The 18,434-nt window shown below is 34.1% G+C and overlaps 1 protein-coding gene across 1 annotated transcript in view; it reads left to right on the forward strand.

Annotated features, from left to right (window-relative positions):
- The window catches only part of LOC135225865 (DBH-like monooxygenase protein 1), an 80,449-nt gene that overhangs the window by 36,689 nt on the left and 25,326 nt on the right, over positions 1-18,434 (forward strand). The window contains exon 3 of the mRNA XM_064265417.1: positions 6,338-6,487. Coding sequence (XP_064121487.1) covers positions 6,338-6,487 — 150 coding nt within the window. The remainder of the gene's footprint in view (positions 1-6,337; positions 6,488-18,434) is intronic.

Here is an 18,434-nt window from a genome sequence, read left to right on the forward strand (position 1 = left end):
CTCTTTGTCTGAGTTCCTAATAGTACGTAACGTCCTTAGAATCTGAACTAGCTACTATAGTAGATTCACATCAACCGTGCATTTGATGTCTAGGCCCGTCCCTTACGACGCTCCTGATTGGCTGTTGATAAGCCAATCACAGGGCTGGGAAACTCTCAAGTCTCTCTCGAGAGTTCACATAGGAAGGATGTATGTTCCATCTCATCTGAGAGATATTTCTTTCAAGCGTATCCATCAGGAAAGGTGGAACATACATCATGCCTATATGAACTCTCTCGAGAGACAGAGTTTCCAGCACTGTGATTGGCTTACCAACAGCCAATCAGGAGCGTCGTAAGGGACGGGCCTAGACATCAAATGCACGGTTGATGTGAATCGACTATAGCTAACTGAACGCTCGCATATTATTATCGTTATTTTGACAGTATGAGCACACGTTTAGTATAAGCTTACTGGTTTTGTAATCAACTAGTCTCGATAACCAAAACATTATAGTTTCAAGGAGACCAATTTTATCGATCAGCAAAATTAATTGACTTTAAATTGTCTAGCGTTACAATTACCAAGGACACGTCTTGACGTGTGAAGCCATCCTTTCCCAAGCCCTTGGAACTCGTTTTTGATTGAGTGACTTAGAACGATGGGTTACCTAACAAAAGGGAACCGCCCCATTACCTTCGTCCTTCAAACTTCAGCATTCCCGTCGTGATTGGGAGCCGAACTTCAGCCAAATATTGATGACCTTTGCTTTGCGACGCCAGTGTGTTCCGTCATTAAATCACACGGGTCTGTGGCTGTCATTGTAGCGGAAACGTGATTCATTCCGAGATTATTTTTTCTTATCTCATTTTCATTTTTGGTCTGCAGTAATTATCTTATAACGCGTTATTTTTTATTTTATTTCGTTTTTTATCTCATTTTCATTTTTGGCCTGCAACAATTATCCTATAATAATTTTTTTTATTTATTTTTTTATCTCATTTTCATTTTTGGGCTGCAGTAATTATCTTATAACGCGTTATTTTTTATTTTATTTCATTTTTTATCCCATTTTCATTTTTGGCCTGCAACAATTATCCTATAATACTTTTTTTATTTACTTCTTTTTAATCTCAATTTCATTTTTGGTCTGCAGTAATTATCCTACAATACGTTACTAACACAATGGTTCTACTGACGAATATATTGTTAAATATTTCCGCCATTTGATAAAATAAGCAAATGTTATATATATATATATATATATATATATATATATATATAATATATATAGATATATATATATATATATATTTTTTTTTTTTTTTTTTTTTTTTTTTTTGTTTTTTTTTTTTTTTTTTTTTTTTTTTTTTTCTTCATTTAATCCGGACCTATAAAGGTCTCGCACGACAGCAGCAGGATTGGTGACTGAGTGGTAACCTCATCAGTTATCATCTGAAAACTTTTCTGTCACAAAGTTTTTTTTTGTTTATTACAAAATTATTTTCATAGAATGATTTGGGAAGGAGGTTCAGACCTAAATCGTTAATGCGATGTTGTATGCCATATTTGATATTATTTGTGAAACAAAAGGGGATATATTTAGAGGTGTCTGACACAGCAGTTTTTAATTAATACTAGAGCAATTTTTTAAAATATATAATATATATATATATACCTACCTAGATATATATCTATATATATATATATATATATATATATATATATATATATATATATATATATATGTATATATATATATATATATATATATATATATATATATATATATATTACCCGTGTGTGTATCAGTATTGTAGGATTGGTTAAATATGTTGTTTCTCTTTTAGGTTTGGCCACATAAATAGCGAACTTAATACATTTTACACTAATGGAATATTCACCCGTCACTCCTCCTCGCAATTTATTCTTTTATAGTGCGCTCGATATTGGTTCATGGCCTGCGGTACAGAACGTTTGTCACTCATTAAACCCTTTGAAGAATGCTGTAGTTAATGGAAGGAAGCGTTTATTTGGTTACGGTGCTGTGGTAAATATGTATTCATACGGTAGTAGCACTCTTTCATACATAAATACATACATACATACATGTAGTGTACGTATAAGGAGCATGTCTTTCCTTGAGATATATCATACTTTAAGTTTATGTGTTTTTAATGAAACGCAGTTTCCAAATGTACTTCCGGTTTCAAGTGTATCGAAACCTAAATTTAGTATTGACACTTTTCAGATCAAGGTAATAAGTGAAGTTCCTGTTTTTAATAGTATAAGAGCTGCATATATTAGCACACTTAATTTCGAAAAGTGAACCTACAATGTCGTTCATTATTGAAGCATTGGCTAGGACCTGGTAACTAAATAATTTACTTTTCCATTTTCCTCTTCCAGTACATTAAAATGCACGTTAACATGATTCAGATAAGGAATTATATGTAATTAGTAGTCAGACTAAGTAAATCCTGTTTGGTGGACGCGCTTCCAAAAAGATGATAGTAATTACTAGTTTTATGTTTTTTTGTATTTTAATTTACGCTCAGTCACAAGCCTGAGGACTTTTGTTGGAGCAAATCGAGAAAATCCAAGTGTAAGTGAAAGAAAGTTAAATATGAAAGAAATTTTTAAATAAAAGCTTAATTATTCTAAATAAGAAACAGTGAGTGGAATAACACTCGCTGGTTATTTGCTTTCAGTTTTGATCGTTGTATTTTTTGCCTCCTGAACTGTTATATAAACGGCTGTCATTATTATAATTAAATCAATCTCAAACTTTTCACAATAAAGGTTTGCATTGAATGTTTCAGAACCAGAATATGTTGAAATACCCCCCCCCCCCCCCCCCCCCCCGCTCTCTCTTCTCTCTCTCTCTCTCTCTCTCTCTCTCTCTCTCACCCGTATATCTGTGATGTTTTTCGCGAACGTTAACGCTAACTACTCGGCCGTTCAAAACCGTAGGTGCCCAACCGTGAACTTACTTCCACTCGTCAGCTTGAGTGTGAAATCTCAGTGTCTGACCGTGAGTTCCTTTTCCAGTCGCCGAACTTATTGATTCGCCTTGATTGTCCTGCGAATTTGCCGCCAGAAACGCCAGTCTACTAAGCCCTGTATACAGACAGGCCTTTCAACAATAGGAGAATCATTACACGAAGTGTCGCTCAGTCACGCTATGCCCCAAGGTGATTCATTGTTAGACTGTTTGAAGTGTTGTATCTTTAGGTGGACTTTTCCTGATTTATATGTTAATTGTCTTGCATTTGTGAGACTGTCTTTAGTGGTTTATTGGTAGACAGATAATTGTTTTTAATCACTTGTTATGATTTACGATACTGTCTTTTATATTCTAATTTTTGCTTGATTATTTTAAAATCTTTCTATTCATTCATTAACAATAATCTATAATACTGTGACCAAAAGATTGGTTGCTGCAACGTTTATGAAATACATTGTATGAGAAAAGCAGAGGAAACTTCAACGAAGCATTACATGCCATGATGAAAGCAGCAAAAAAAAAAATAATAATAATCCAAAGCAGTAACAGAGTATGGGGATATACAGTAACTCCCAGCCACGACATTTCTGCTAAGTAGAGAATGGAAAAGTCAGAAGCAATATTGCCTCTCTTTTACTAATCCTAAGTAGCAACCCTTCTCCAGGTACCCCTCCCAGGTAGGGGGGCTGAACATTGCTGATTGGCCCCGCTGGAGCCAGGGGTTAAAAGCTTTCATCATAGGGAGAGATTTGATTAAAGCGTATTGCACTGAAAATGAGCTATTTAGGTGCTAAAATTAGCTTTATAGTTGCCATATCAAAAGGAATACATATGCATAGCAGCTCGTTACATGTGGCGTGCAATCAGATTTTATTTTTTTAATAGGAAAACTTCAAAAGTGCATTGGGAAGTAAATCCTTTTATGGACCTTTATAACATGATTTCACCGAGCCGACTGGCGTAGAGTTCAGTCCTTGAACACGAGGAGTGTGGCATTTCCGAAAATATTCCAGAAAATGCTGCGGAACTTTGGTAGTTATCAAACAGTTCTCTCCCAAGAAACATAATCAAATATGTATGCTAACTTGATCATTCCTGGTAAGGTCATTCTTTTTCGTCCATGTGTCAGGCAGTTAGAACTTTCGTCGTTTATTGAGAGAAAGTTCATAAGATATGATTTTGTTTCCAGGAAAATCATCGATATGACGAAGGTTGTTCTCGGGCGAAACAAAATTAGCATTTTTGCTTCTATTGTTACCACTGTTACTTGACTTACAACAACAACAACAACAATTATTACTACTACTACTATTCATTTTTAATTATGATAATGCACAGGGGTATTCCCCCATTTCCTTATCATTTCTTTTGTATTCTCGCATTTCCAACAATAGCAGGAACAACAACAACTACTGCTACCACTACTACTACTACTACTACTACTGCTGCTGCTGCTGCTGCTGCTGCTGCTGCTACTACTACTACTCATTTTTAATTATGATAATGCACAAGGGTATTCCTGTGTCTCCTTATTATTTCTTTTATGTATTTCAGTTTCTTGCTTTCCTTTCCACCCTTTTCTCAGTCGATAAATGACTTGATTTTATATTGCACTAACATTCACCTTATACCCCTTCAATGTTGAATGTCATTTTCATTATATATCTTGAATGTTTATTCCTGGGTTTGAAACTATAATGGTGGGACGTACATCCGGTACCTTATAAGAAGTAGAGTATGTATTATTTTCTCTTACAGTTATTATGATCTATCCTTAGAGAAAATATTGTTAGACAAAGGAAGAGATTATAGGACAAGAAAGTAAGTCGTAAATAATAATAATAATAATAATAATAATAATAATAATAATAATAATAATAATAATAATAATAATAATAATAATAATAATAATAATAATAATAATAATAATAATAATAATAATCTAGATCAATGCTGACATCAGATGAACTTCCATCAAAACCCCACGATAATTTGGATTCACGTTTTATTCATATTTCTTTTTGTCTTGTCCAGCTTTCGCTTCGAGACTGATAATATCTCTTCCGAACCTAGATTTTTTGTGTGTCTCGAATTAGAAGTTGAAAAATTGAATTTGAAGGACTTTGAAATCTATTTTCATTTGTCTCTTACTGTAAAATTTCTTTTATGTAAATATGACTACGACTTTTAAGTCAAAACGTTTGTCTTTCAGTACTATCATCGGGAAGTCTTTTTCTTGTATTTGAATTCTGGTGCTTTTCGACATTATGTAAATAACTTAGTTATGAGAATTTGTAAATTCCGTTCTGTAATAGTTTTAGTCATTCGCGGGATCTTTGCTAGATTTTGCTTTTCCAAAAGGCAAGATTTGCAGCCCCTGCAAAAAAAGTGGTACTCTAGTGAATATTTCTTGGTTTATTAATTTCGTAAATACTGTGCACTTACTACATGTGATGCTATACTTACCTCATAATCTGTGTATTTATTACTTGTATTACTATACTTATGCAAGAACCAGAAGAATACCATTCCCGTTCTGTAATTTGTTATGAAGTGACTTTCGAACAATTTTGGTCATTCTGTTATTATTTAATCAATGACAGGTGACCTTTTAATTTTTCTCTAATAAATAAATAAATAAATATATATATATGTATATATATATATATATATATATATATATACATATAATATCCAATTCTCTCAACCTCGGAATTAATGTGTTTTCATATATGTTAATAATTTCATCCTCTCGTGGATTCGAACCAGCACCATCGCTGAAGTCCTGTTTTCTCCTCTGTGTGCTGGTTCGAATCCACAAGAGGACGAAATTATTAAAGGACATTTATAGTTTAATGCATGTATGTGAATCACCGTTATGTGATTAAAAATTTAATATATCTATATATATATATATATATACTATATATATATATATATATATATATATATATATATATATATATGTATATATATGTGTGTGTGTGTATGTGTGTGTGATTTGTGTGTTTGTGTGTATATATATGTATATATTATACTTTTCTCACTGTAGCGGACTCTTTCTTAAGAGTTGCTACCATGTAAAATGCTCATCTTGAAATATTAATAATCACTTCCCTTGAAACCTTCTACGTTAATACCGACATGGAGATTCGTCTCATTTTTTATTTTCTAGCCATGACGGACTTTTTTTTTTAAGAGGAGTTACAGTTTATTTTAAGTTGGCCATAACAATCGACTGCTCTTTATACCTAAAAAATCCTCATCATGAAAAATGATTACTCGTTTCCCTTCCAACCTTATACCTTAATTTTCAGACTCGTCTAATTTTTTTTTTTTCTTTATTTTCAGGACCGTTATGCCTTCGCGTACTTAACGCCATCTATTGACAGTTCTCAAGACTATCAGTTGCTTGGTGGATATCAAAACGCCAGTCACACTGTCGTCCGGTTTTCCAGGCCCTGGACAACTTGCGATAACCAACATGACTTCCAGCTGTCGGTAAGTTGTCAGATTTATCAAGTTGCTCTTCCAGATTTACAGGGTTTTGATTATTATGCTTTCAGTGGCAGGCGTTGGTGCTTAGTTTTAATACAGGAGGGATGCGTATTCAAATTGATTGATTGGGCAATTTGTGTAAGCTTGGGTCGCAGAATTATGATAATTGCTGTTGATTATTATTTTTAGTTATTAGTAATTGAAACTAAGAAATGGGGAAAAAATCTTACGATTAAAACATTGGTAAAGAATATAAAGCAAAATTGGTTTATGAAAAATAACTGGGTTTAACACTAAACAAGTTTGAAGTATTAAATCATAATAACCAGGCATAACGGAAGGAGGGAGGAATTCCAATCCATGGGGGAACTGGAGAGAAAGGTCATCAAAGTGATAACCTGATGAAGTAATGGCCTCCAGCATTCTGTTCATATACGAGCAGTAAAAGACATAATAACTCCTGTATAAAGCAGACTGACAGGTTAACACGAGGCAACGAAAGGGTGAACATTAACATACAGTTAGAGTTACGTCATCCATGAGACGAATTGCCTTTGATTTAGTAAGAATTTCTTGGAGCGTGAAAGCAGCAACGAGGAATAGCCTGATTAGTGATTGCAACAAAGAGAAACCACGATTCCACCAAGTACGTAAAGCAGCTGGCCATGTACGTACATACGTTTCTGTAATTAAAAAAAACTTCCCGTAACAAATGGCCTTATGTGATGTGTGGAAGATAGATTGGATGTAATCGATTACCAACGAATTCTATGAAAATAAAAAGGTTAAATTTTAATTTCGTTGCATAGATTAAGAAGAATTGAGTGCGCGTAGACAGAGAATTAGGCAGAAAATATCTTGAATACACTGAACTTTATTACGAAACAAAATTCCCAACGCTTATATGAACTGAAGATCAGAGTTTAAGAACGAAGATTGGGCAATTCGAGGATGAAGAAGAAGAAGAAGAAGAAGAAAAAGAAGGAAGAAGAAGAAGCGAGAGAAGAGATAGAAGCGAAGCCGAAGAATGAAGAAGGGGAGAGGCGGAGCGAGAAGAGAGAGAGGAGTTTGGATTGAGAGAGAGAGAGAGAGTTGGTTGACTCATCTGTAAAAGTATAAGGAAATGAGAGGCACACTTAGGAATATCATTGACATAGGCGTAAAGAGGTACAGGCGAGAAGAAACCCCTTCGGAATTATTAGGAAAAATAAAGGGAACTCATGATGATTCGTCAGCAACAGCAGATAATCCTGAATAATATTTGTAGAAATAAGAAAGGAAGGAGTTGTCGATTCGTTAGCACTTAAAGATACAAAACTCAAAAAAAAAAAAAAAGTGAAAATGAATATTACGAAGTAACACCAACTGAACATTGTATCAAACTGTAAAGCCTTCGTGAGATCACGAGGAAAATGAAAAGGCTACTCTAAGTCCCTAAGTTCCAGAGTGGCTCTGGTCTTGCAAAAGTCATAGTAGTGATTTTAAAGATAGAGCTGTACTCAGGTTGTTTGAGAGTATGAGACTTTATGGGAAAAATTATTCTTTAGCTGCAATGACGATAAAACCTAGAAGATTATAGCTGATCACAGTAAAATATTCATATATGTTTTCATGTATTGTATGTTTCTGTAAGCATCAAATGCACTAAAAGTTGATGAGGTAGATTGAAGGTTAAATAAAAAAAAAAAATGCAAAAAATCTTCGTGGGGAAGTAAATCCACAGTAGTATGTCCTGTTTGATTTTTTCTTTTTTTTTAAACAAAAAAGAAAAATCAAAACAGGCATACTTCTGGGATTTACTTTCCCATTTTATTGACTAGTTATTATGAGTTTTCTTTAAATAGTCTGTTGTGTTTATATGCTTCTTTTTATTTATTTTCCACTTTGCCTCGAGACTAATTATCCTACTATCGCTTAAGGGATTTTTCGCCAAAGAGAATTCTCTACCAACACCAAAATAAGAAAAGCTGATTTGGTTAAACCGGATTTTATGACTTAACCAAATCTGACGAAATTCTAACCTGCCGTATTCGTGATCACCTCTCATCCGCGGCGGAAACCAAAGTAGGAAAAGCTAGTTTGGTTAGACCAAATTTTATAGCTTACCAAAACTGACGAAATTCTAACTATAGTAGAGTCGCATCAACCGTGCGTCTGATGTCTAGGCCAGTTCCCAACGACACTCCTGATTGGCTGTTGATAAGCCAATCACAGGGCTGGAAATTCCCAGTCTCTCGAGAGTTCACATAGGCGGGATGTTTGTTCAACCTCTCCTGAGGGATACCCTTGAAAGACTGATCCCTCAGTAGAGGTGGAACGTACATCCTGCCTATGTGAACATTCTCGAGAGACTGAGAGTTTCCAGCCCTGTGATTGGCTTATCAACGTAAGGGACTGGCCTAGACATCAGATGCACGGTTGATGGGAATCTACTATAGCTGTATATGCGTTATCATCTCTCGTACCCAGCGGAAATCAAGACTGGAAAGAAACTGTGTCATCGTTGCAATACGATTGCTATAAAAAAAAAAAAAAAATAAAAAAAATCCAATCTCCTCCCGAGATGGGTTAGCAATCTCAGACCACGGTCTGGTTTCGCTCGACCGCACGGGGGCGGTCGTGTTTCAAAGAACCCCTAGAGGCAGATGCCCCCAGAAATTCCACTGTATACGGGCGACGTCATTAACCGCTGTTGCAAGGGGATGGTTCTGTGTTGCGTTGGATTACGGCCTTATTGTCATTACAGTTATCTTATGTACTCTATATATATAAATATTATAAATAAAACATTATATATATATATATATATATATATATATATATATCTATATATATATATTATATAATATATATATATATTATAGATATATATATATATATATAGATATATATATATATATATATAGTATATATATATATATATTATATATATATATAGAATATATATTTGATACTATATATATAATATAATATATATTATATTATATATATATATATACAATATATATAATTATATCTATATAGATATATATATATATATATATATATATATATATATATATATATATAATCTATATAATAATATATATATATATTATTTAATATATAAAGATATATATATATATAGATATAATAATATATAATATATATATAATTATTATATATATATTTATATATATATTAATATATTATATATTATATCTATATATATATATATATATATATATATATATATTATATATATATGTTTGAAAATCACAGTAGATGCACGTGACTTCATTAAATTAGCGAATATCGCCGGAAAATGATAGGCAGAAGTCCAAGCGCTTCGTCTTTACAAAGACATTGTCTTAGTAAAGACGAAAGCGCTTGGATTTCTGCCTATCATTTTCCTGTGGTATTCGCTTATACATAACAGTACATACAATATATAATAATATACTATTAATATATATAATATATATTATTATATCTAATATATATGTATGTATGTATGGTGTAATAAGCCGAATAACCACAGGGAAAAGAAATGATAGGCAGGAAATCCCAAGCGCTTTCGTCTTTTACTAAGACAATGTCTTTTGTAAAGAACGAAGCGCTTGGACCTTCTGCCTATCATTTTCCTGGGTGGTATTCGCTTATTTAATGAAGTCACGTGCATCTACTGTGATTTTCCAAAACTATATATTTATATATATAATATATATAAATATATATATATATATATAATGTATGTATTTGTACGTGTGCGTGTGTATGCACATGCGTGCTCGTGTACACAAAAAAAACCTACCAACTGCTAGTTTCCTGTCAGCGCAGTTAAGCAATGTCTGTTGGTCAGGCTAGGCACCTCCTTCCCTGTCTCTCTCCTGAGAAACAGAAGGTCTGCAACGCCTTCTGGAGTTACTCCAAAGAAACTATTTCCCGGTTCGGTGACTTCAGTCGTTGCAACGACAGTTCATAGAAACAAATCAGTCAACCAATCTTTCTGAATCCTTCCTGGGAAGGGGAAGGAGAATTTGAAACGGCTGTTCTCCCGAAATTCATTATGAAGATGGATTGGTTGTTTTGCACTTAGTGCTTAATTAGCACAATAATATGAGCGATAAAGCAAAATTCACTCGTGAATAATTTCTTTCATAAAGTACACTACAATATATGTATTTTACTTATAAACTAAGTAACTATGCGATGATGTATTCTTAGTGAATGTCAACAGTCATTGTCAGAAATGATATATATATTATGCGAAATATTATTAATAAAACTTACCCTTATTAATTTACGTGAAAGAAAACAAATATTTAAATATGAACTAAAGGTCAGAATATTCTTTTCCGAGGAGTAACCCAAGAGATGGAAGAGCAATTTCGTTCCAGTTTGTAACTACTTCCAGATGCAGTTCTCACCGTCTGTCAGCCAACCAGTAAAAGTAGGAATTCTCAGAAATTCGGTGTTTTCTTATCCACGTTAGTGATCAGACCTGAAGTGTTCCCTTCCATCAAGACTCCAGATCAGGACTTCTTATTTGGTCGGTATTATGTACGGGTAAATACAGCTTTGCCTGTAATATTGACAACTCGCGTAAAGCCGTTGGTCCCGTTGCTGAATAACCACTGGTTCCATGCAACGTAAAAACACCATACAAACAAACAACTGATAGGCAACATTTTAGTTGCGAGGTTGTTCGTGTTTGCGTGTTAGCAAAAAACAAACAATAATTGGCTTGAATTTAGCAACATATTAGATTCAATATTGGTTACTTTGTGCTAAGTTTAGCGTCTATTGTTATCAGATGTTGGAAATCGTGCTTGCAGGGGCAAATCACAAAATGTGAGTTCTCGGTCAATAAAGATCATGTGGCTCAAAAGATTCGGCATTGCAGAAATCTAACTTCCATTTGGGACTTGCTCATTGGTAAATATGTTTATGAATGATGTTAACGGATACAGTAATGTGAGAATCGAAGGAGTGTTTTGGTAACTGGCTCAACAATATCCTAGTAATTGATTTTGTAAAAGTGACCTTTTTACAGAGGACTGAACCGAACGATTGCTCGTGATCAAGTTTTTCTCGCAATTCAAATTACGGTAAGGTATTTGGGGCACGTAGGCGTTAATTTGCAACAACTATTTACCCCACGCAGGTTCACGGTGCTTTTGTAGTAGCTAATTTGCTTTCGTTTATAGTTTAATTTGCTTATTTATATATTGTAGGTTTATAGGGGTTATGTAATAACTACTTAGTAGCCGTTGTATGTTTATGTTATTTCAGTAATTAATAATTTGCCACAGATTTCAATTTAGCGATGTTAATATCAGCTGATGCTTTACTTTGGTGCGTCAATTCAGACATTTTATTCGAAAATTTCTAAAAGTGTTAACTGATTTGAGTTAATCGCTTCAAAGATAAGAGATGTATACAGTATTCCAAACTTGAGACATAAATGTATAAATGGCCTGTAAATTTATGAAAATACAGTAATCCAAGCATCAATGTATAATTAGCCTGTGAAATTAATGAAAAAACAGCAATCCAAGTTGGAGACATCAATGTATTTTTAGCTTGTAAAAGTAATGAAAATACTATAATCCAGATTTGAGACATCACTATATATCTGCCCTATAAAATAATGAAAATGCAGTAATCCAAACTTGAGAACCAATATATATATATATATATATAGATATAGATATAGATATAGATATGCTTAAAAAATTCACAGTAGATGCACGTGACTTCATAAATACGCGAATCCACGAAAATGATAGTCAGAAATCCAAGTGCTTTCGTCTTACTAAGACATGTCAAGGAGCTAATGAAATACAATTGAGAGAAAGGTCTCAGGTACACACAAGATCAAGAATACCAGATGGTTAATTGTCAAAAGGGTGAAAATTAAAAGAGATAATCCAGGATTATCGGATATCACACGGTCACAAACCTAAACAGATTTGACCCTAACTGAAATTACAAAGTATCTTTACAGTCCTAAACATGTAAAAACTGAATATATTAATTTTGTTGCTTATATTTATCTACAACTTTTTTCATTATGAAAGCATCAAGTTTAAATAAAACCAAGACTTAAATTTAGAAAATTTCTAGTATTTGACTTGATGAGACAAGGATTCAATGATATTCCTTTTAGCTGTGTCATTACATGGGATTAAAGCTCTTGCTTGACTCCAGTTAATAGGATGATCTAAATCTCTCATATGTACGAATAATGCATTCGATATTTGCCCAGTTCTCACAGAATATTTACTGTAGAGGAAGAAAGAAATTGTAATTTGAATTTTCTTGATGTAACTGTCCATAGAAATTATAGAAATTTCACTTTTTCAGTCTTTCGAAAATCAACTAACATTGCCTCTTTTGTTCATTACTGCTCCAATCACCATCAAAATGTTAAATTCTCTGTTTTTTCTGGGATGTTCCTAAGGGCTTTACGTGTCTGTAGCCCGCAGTTTATTGACGCTGAAATTAAAAACTATTTATGATATTGCATTGAAACTTAAATACCATGGACTTTTGTATAGTGACATGGAAAATAGCTAGAAAAACATTTTATTCAACTAATGACAAACTTGAATTTAGTTAAGCGTAACATTCTAAAATCACCCTATGATGAAAGGTTTTTTAGATATTCCTGAATTTTAAAGCTTTTTAACATAAATGTTGTTTTTCAGTAATGTTAATGTCAAGAGTTTTAGTAATCAAAAATTCTCCTAAAGATCTTCCAGGCTGCATATATGAAATTCCTTGCAAAAAGTGTGATAAAGTCTATTACGGACAGACCGGTAAATCTCTTTCACAACGTCTCAAACAGCATCAGTATTCTGTGAGAACTGGGAAAATATCGAATGCATTATTCGTACATATGAGAGATTTAGATAATCTTATATACTAGAGTCAAGCAAGAGCCTTAATCCCATGTAATGACACAGTTAAAAGGAATATCATTGAATCTTGTCTCATCAAGTCAAATAATAATGTTCTAAATTTAAGTCTTGGTTTATTTAAACTTGATGCTTTCATAATGAAAAACGTTGTAGATAAATATAAGCAACAAAATTAATATATTCAGTTTTTACATGTAGGACTGTAAAGATACTTTGTAATTTCGGTTAGGGTCAAATCTGTTTAGGTTTGTGACCGTGTGATATCCGATATCCTGGATTATCTCTTTTAATTTTTATCCTTTTGACAATTAACCATCTGGTATTCTTGATCTTGTTGTGTACCTGAGACCTTTCTCTCCAATTGTATTTCATTAGCTCCTTGACAATGTCCTAGTAAAGACGAAAGTGCTTGGATTTCTGACTATCATTTTCCTGGGGGATTCGCTTATAGATATAGATATATGTATGTATGTCTATATGTATGTATATATGTATATATATATATATATATATATATATATATATATATATATATATATATATACATATATATTATATATATATATATATATATATATGTATATATATATATATGGACAACAGAACTCGGCTATTTTCAATCATATAAATGAACATAACCATAGAATAAACTGGAATATGTCACGTGTAATTTATAGCAGCAACTGCCGGTACAAGAGTCAAATGATGGAATCGGCCTTAATAAAAGAGAAGCAGGTAATGAACATCTCAAAAGGGAATTGGACATCAGACATCGTCGACGCAGTGTTCATTCAACCAACGCTTAAGAAGATTAAAGGAAGATTATCAGCGGGGGTGACCTAAATTGGCTTACTTGTGGACGAATCTCTTGGTATAAATACCACCTTTTCTGTAAACTTTTCTCATTCATATACCTGAAGAGAGAGACAGCAGTCTCTGAAATATAGTACTTTTCTCTCTACATTTTGGTGTTTTTATGGGCTCCTTTTATTAGATATATATATAATATATATATATATATATATATATATATATATATATATATATATATATATATATATAATAACTATATGGGCCTGTAAAATGCTGAAAATACGGTAATCCAAACTTGGATCATCATTGCATTTTTGGCCTGTAAAAATTGATGAAAATACAGTAATCCAAGCTTGAGACAACAATGAATATTTGGCCTGTAAGATTAATGAAAATTAAGGTTGTAGAATGATGTTGAAAGGATTATCGGCTTCTCACACTAATTTGATTTAGGAACAAGTTAAAAGAGAACCTGCATACATACATACATGCTATATTACGGACAATGTACCCAACTTATGTTCGTCTAGTGAGCCCACAAGATTATATGTTCTGATAGCAAGCATCGAAAAATGATTAGTGGCAAAGGCCTTTTATTATAGATTAGCTTTATACTTTCAAAATAGACAAAGAATTTCTATTTTAGACTGATTTTTACTTTACTTTTTATTTGAATTTTAAGAAATTTGCCCAAAAATGCGTATTGTCTAAAGGTAAACCTAAGGAAAAAAATGTCAATAATAAAGTTGATTACACCAGGTACATTCTCACTTGATTGCTGTTATTACATTAATAATAATAATAATAATGATAATGATAATATCCTTTATTTCAGCTCAGGGCCATATACATGGAATTTACAAAATACAGACAGAGTAACATACATAATCTCGATACATGAGACATGATAAAAAAATGAATAATCGGCACTTATCCACAAAATAGCTGAGGTAGCATAAAAGATAGTAATCTTAATACTGGTAATAACAGTAATAATATTGGTGAGAAAAAAAATACATTGAGAGTTATAACAGTTAGTGCACAGATTATATAACTTAAATTTCAACTAGAGACCTTAGGTGGTTACAGTAGTCAGGTCCAGAGGGCTAAATACGAAAATTGAATGTAAAAAAACTTTAACTTTATAGTAATCACAGTAATAATGAAAAAGTAAAATATCAGCAATAAATATAATAAAAATGACAGAATCTGCAGATGACATCTTGCCAATACAGAGATTAAGTCCTTTAGGGGACGAAGGCCTCATTTTCCCATCTTTCCCACAATTTAGATCTTCTTGCTTTACTCCTAAGGATGCTTTGTAGGAGAGAGTTGATGGTGTTTCTCACTCGGGTTACCAGACTGGACATTGTTCGCCTTACAATGATTTTTAAATTGTCCAGGTGGTTTTCTATGAACATTTGTGTGGCGGAGTGGTAGCGGGGAGTGTTTGTGAGGCGTCTCAAAATGTCATTGTGCACAACACTGATACGTCTAATGGTTTTAAAAACTAGCCATGAGAAGACAATTCATTTAAAATGAACTGGGATATCGAAAGTCGGTTTCTGTTATGTTGACATGAATTTTCAATGACGACAGTCCACCGCGTGGTTGGTAGATATCAGTCTCTGATTACACACGTCTTGGGTTTGTTTATTTTTATGTTATTATTATTATTATTTTTTTTTTTTTTTTTTTTTTTTTTTTTTTTTTACTGAACGGTGGATATTATTTTTTTTTATTTGGGGTCACTTAGTTTCTCTTATTTTTATTTTCTTACTTTGATGTAGTTGTTACTTCATGATTTGTTTTGAAGCACTACGCTTGTTTATCAGTCATTTATTTGTATTTTTTTCATGGAACTTTGTTTCGTAATATATGTCCAAGGCTGTTTTCCTTTTTTTTTTTTTTTTTTATTTAGTGCAGAGTTAGTACGAGAGACCCTGCATTTTTAATATCTTACATTTATGTGCATGTAACATCTGAATTCGATGGAAAGCGTTATTAGTGATTATGAGAAAGGTTTTCTAAGTCCATAAAACAGAGATGGTATAGTCTTGGATTTCAAAGAAAACAAATTTGCATCTTTGCATTTCAAGGAGAGAGTGAGCGTGTGTGTTCTTTGTGGGGATGTGGTGGCCCGTTATTCAATGAATATAATTTAAGAGGTTTCTTTAATGGTTCTTCATCGATCGAAACTACCGCGTTTTTTAAAATTACCTGAACATTTTGTAATGAGATTTTTTATTTTATACTTAAAAGGCAGGTTCACAAGTATCACACGTAGATTTCGGTTAGTTGTACCGTATAGAGTGTCCATAAAGTCTCTCCACAATGTAAAAAGTATATTACAAAAGCAAATGAACGGGCATATGCGTTATTACAAAGTGAGGAGTACATATATTGAATTTTTTATTTTGCATCATTTATTACACCTCTATATGGGCACCATTAGTTGCACAAAGCACTTCAAGACGGCCACTTGATTTCTTGCCATGTTCGCTGTAGCAATGCCTCATCAATGGTGGCAATGGCATCAGTGATCTTTTGCTTAAGATCGGTGATAACCCGTGTCTTTGTTCGATACGCTATTCCTTGGACGTAACCCCATAGAAAGAAGTCCAGGAGAGAGATATCTGGTGAATGAGGTGGCCATCCCTTCCAATCCACTGGTATTGGAATGTTTGGTTTAGGAACCCACGAACACTGGAATGGAAATGTTTGGTTTGGAAACCCACGAACACTAGAATAGGAATGTTTGGTTTAGGAACCCACGAACACTGGAATGGAAACGTTTGGTTTAGGATCCACTGGAAGTGTTTGGTTTAGGGACTAACGAACACTGGAATGGCAATGTTTGGTTTAGGATCCCACGAACACTGGAATGGGAATGTTTGGTTTAGGTACCCACAAACATTGGAATGGCAATGTTTGGTTTAGGAACCCACGAACACTGGAATGGCAATGTTTGGTTTAGGTACCCACAAACATTGGAATGGCAATGTTTGGTTTAGGATCCCACGAACACTGGAATGGAAATGTTTGCTTCAGGGACTAACGAACACTGGAATGGCAAGGTTTGGTTTAGGAATCCACGAACTCAGGAATGGCAATGTTTGGTTTAGGAACCCATGAACACTGGAATGGGAATATTTGGTTTAGGAACCCACGAAACGCTGGAATGACAATGTGTGGTTTAGGAACCCATGAACGCTTGAATGGGAATGTTTGGTTTAGGAACCCACGAATGCTGGAATGGGAATGTTTGGTTTAGGAACCCACGAACACTGGGGAAATGGGGGGGGGGGGGGGGGGGGGGGAAATGGTTTCTTGGTTTAGGAACCGCCGAATGCTGGAATGGGAATTGTTATGGTTTAGAACCCACGAAAACGCTGGAATGTGAATGTTTGGTTTTAGGAACCCCAGAAATCGCTGGGAATGTGGAATTTTGGTTTGGTTTAGGAACACACGAACACTGGAATGGCAATGTTTGGTTTGGGAACCCACGAACACTGGAATGGAAATTTTTGGTTTAGGAACCCACAAACTCCGGAATGGGAATGTTTGGTTTAGGAACCCACGAACTCCACTAATGGGAATGTTTGGTTAAGGAACCCACAAACTGGAATGGGAATGTTTGGTTTAGGGACCCATGACACTGGAATGGTAATGTTGGTTTAGGACCCACGAACCCTGGATGGGAATGTTTGGTTTAGGGACACACGGACACTGGAATGTTGATGTTTGTTTTAGGGACCCAAGAACACGGGGAATGGAAATGGTTGGTTTAGGAACCCACGAACTCTGGAATGGAAATGATTGGTTTAGGAACCCACGAACACTGGAATGGGAGTGTTTGGTTTAGGGTTACCACGAACACTGGAATGGGAATGTTTGGTTTAGGAACCCACGAACACTGGAATGGGAATGTTTGGTTTAGGGACCCACGAACACTGGAATGGGAATGTTTGGTTTAGGGACCCACGAACACTGGAATGGGAATGTTTGGTTTAGGACCCCACGGACACTGGAATGGGAATGTTTGGTTTAGGAACCCACGAACTCTGGAATGGGAATGTTTGGTTTAGGGACCCACGACACTGGTTGGAATGGGAAGTTTGGTTTAGGGAACACAGGAAACACTGGAATGGGAATGTTTGGTTTTAGGCCACCCCAGAACAACGAAACAGGGAATGTTTGGTTTGGGAACAGAACACTGGAATGGGAATGTT

This window comes from Macrobrachium nipponense, chromosome 20, assembly GCF_015104395.2.
Source record: "Macrobrachium nipponense isolate FS-2020 chromosome 20, ASM1510439v2, whole genome shotgun sequence".
Lineage (NCBI taxonomy): Eukaryota > Metazoa > Arthropoda > Malacostraca > Decapoda > Palaemonidae > Macrobrachium > Macrobrachium nipponense.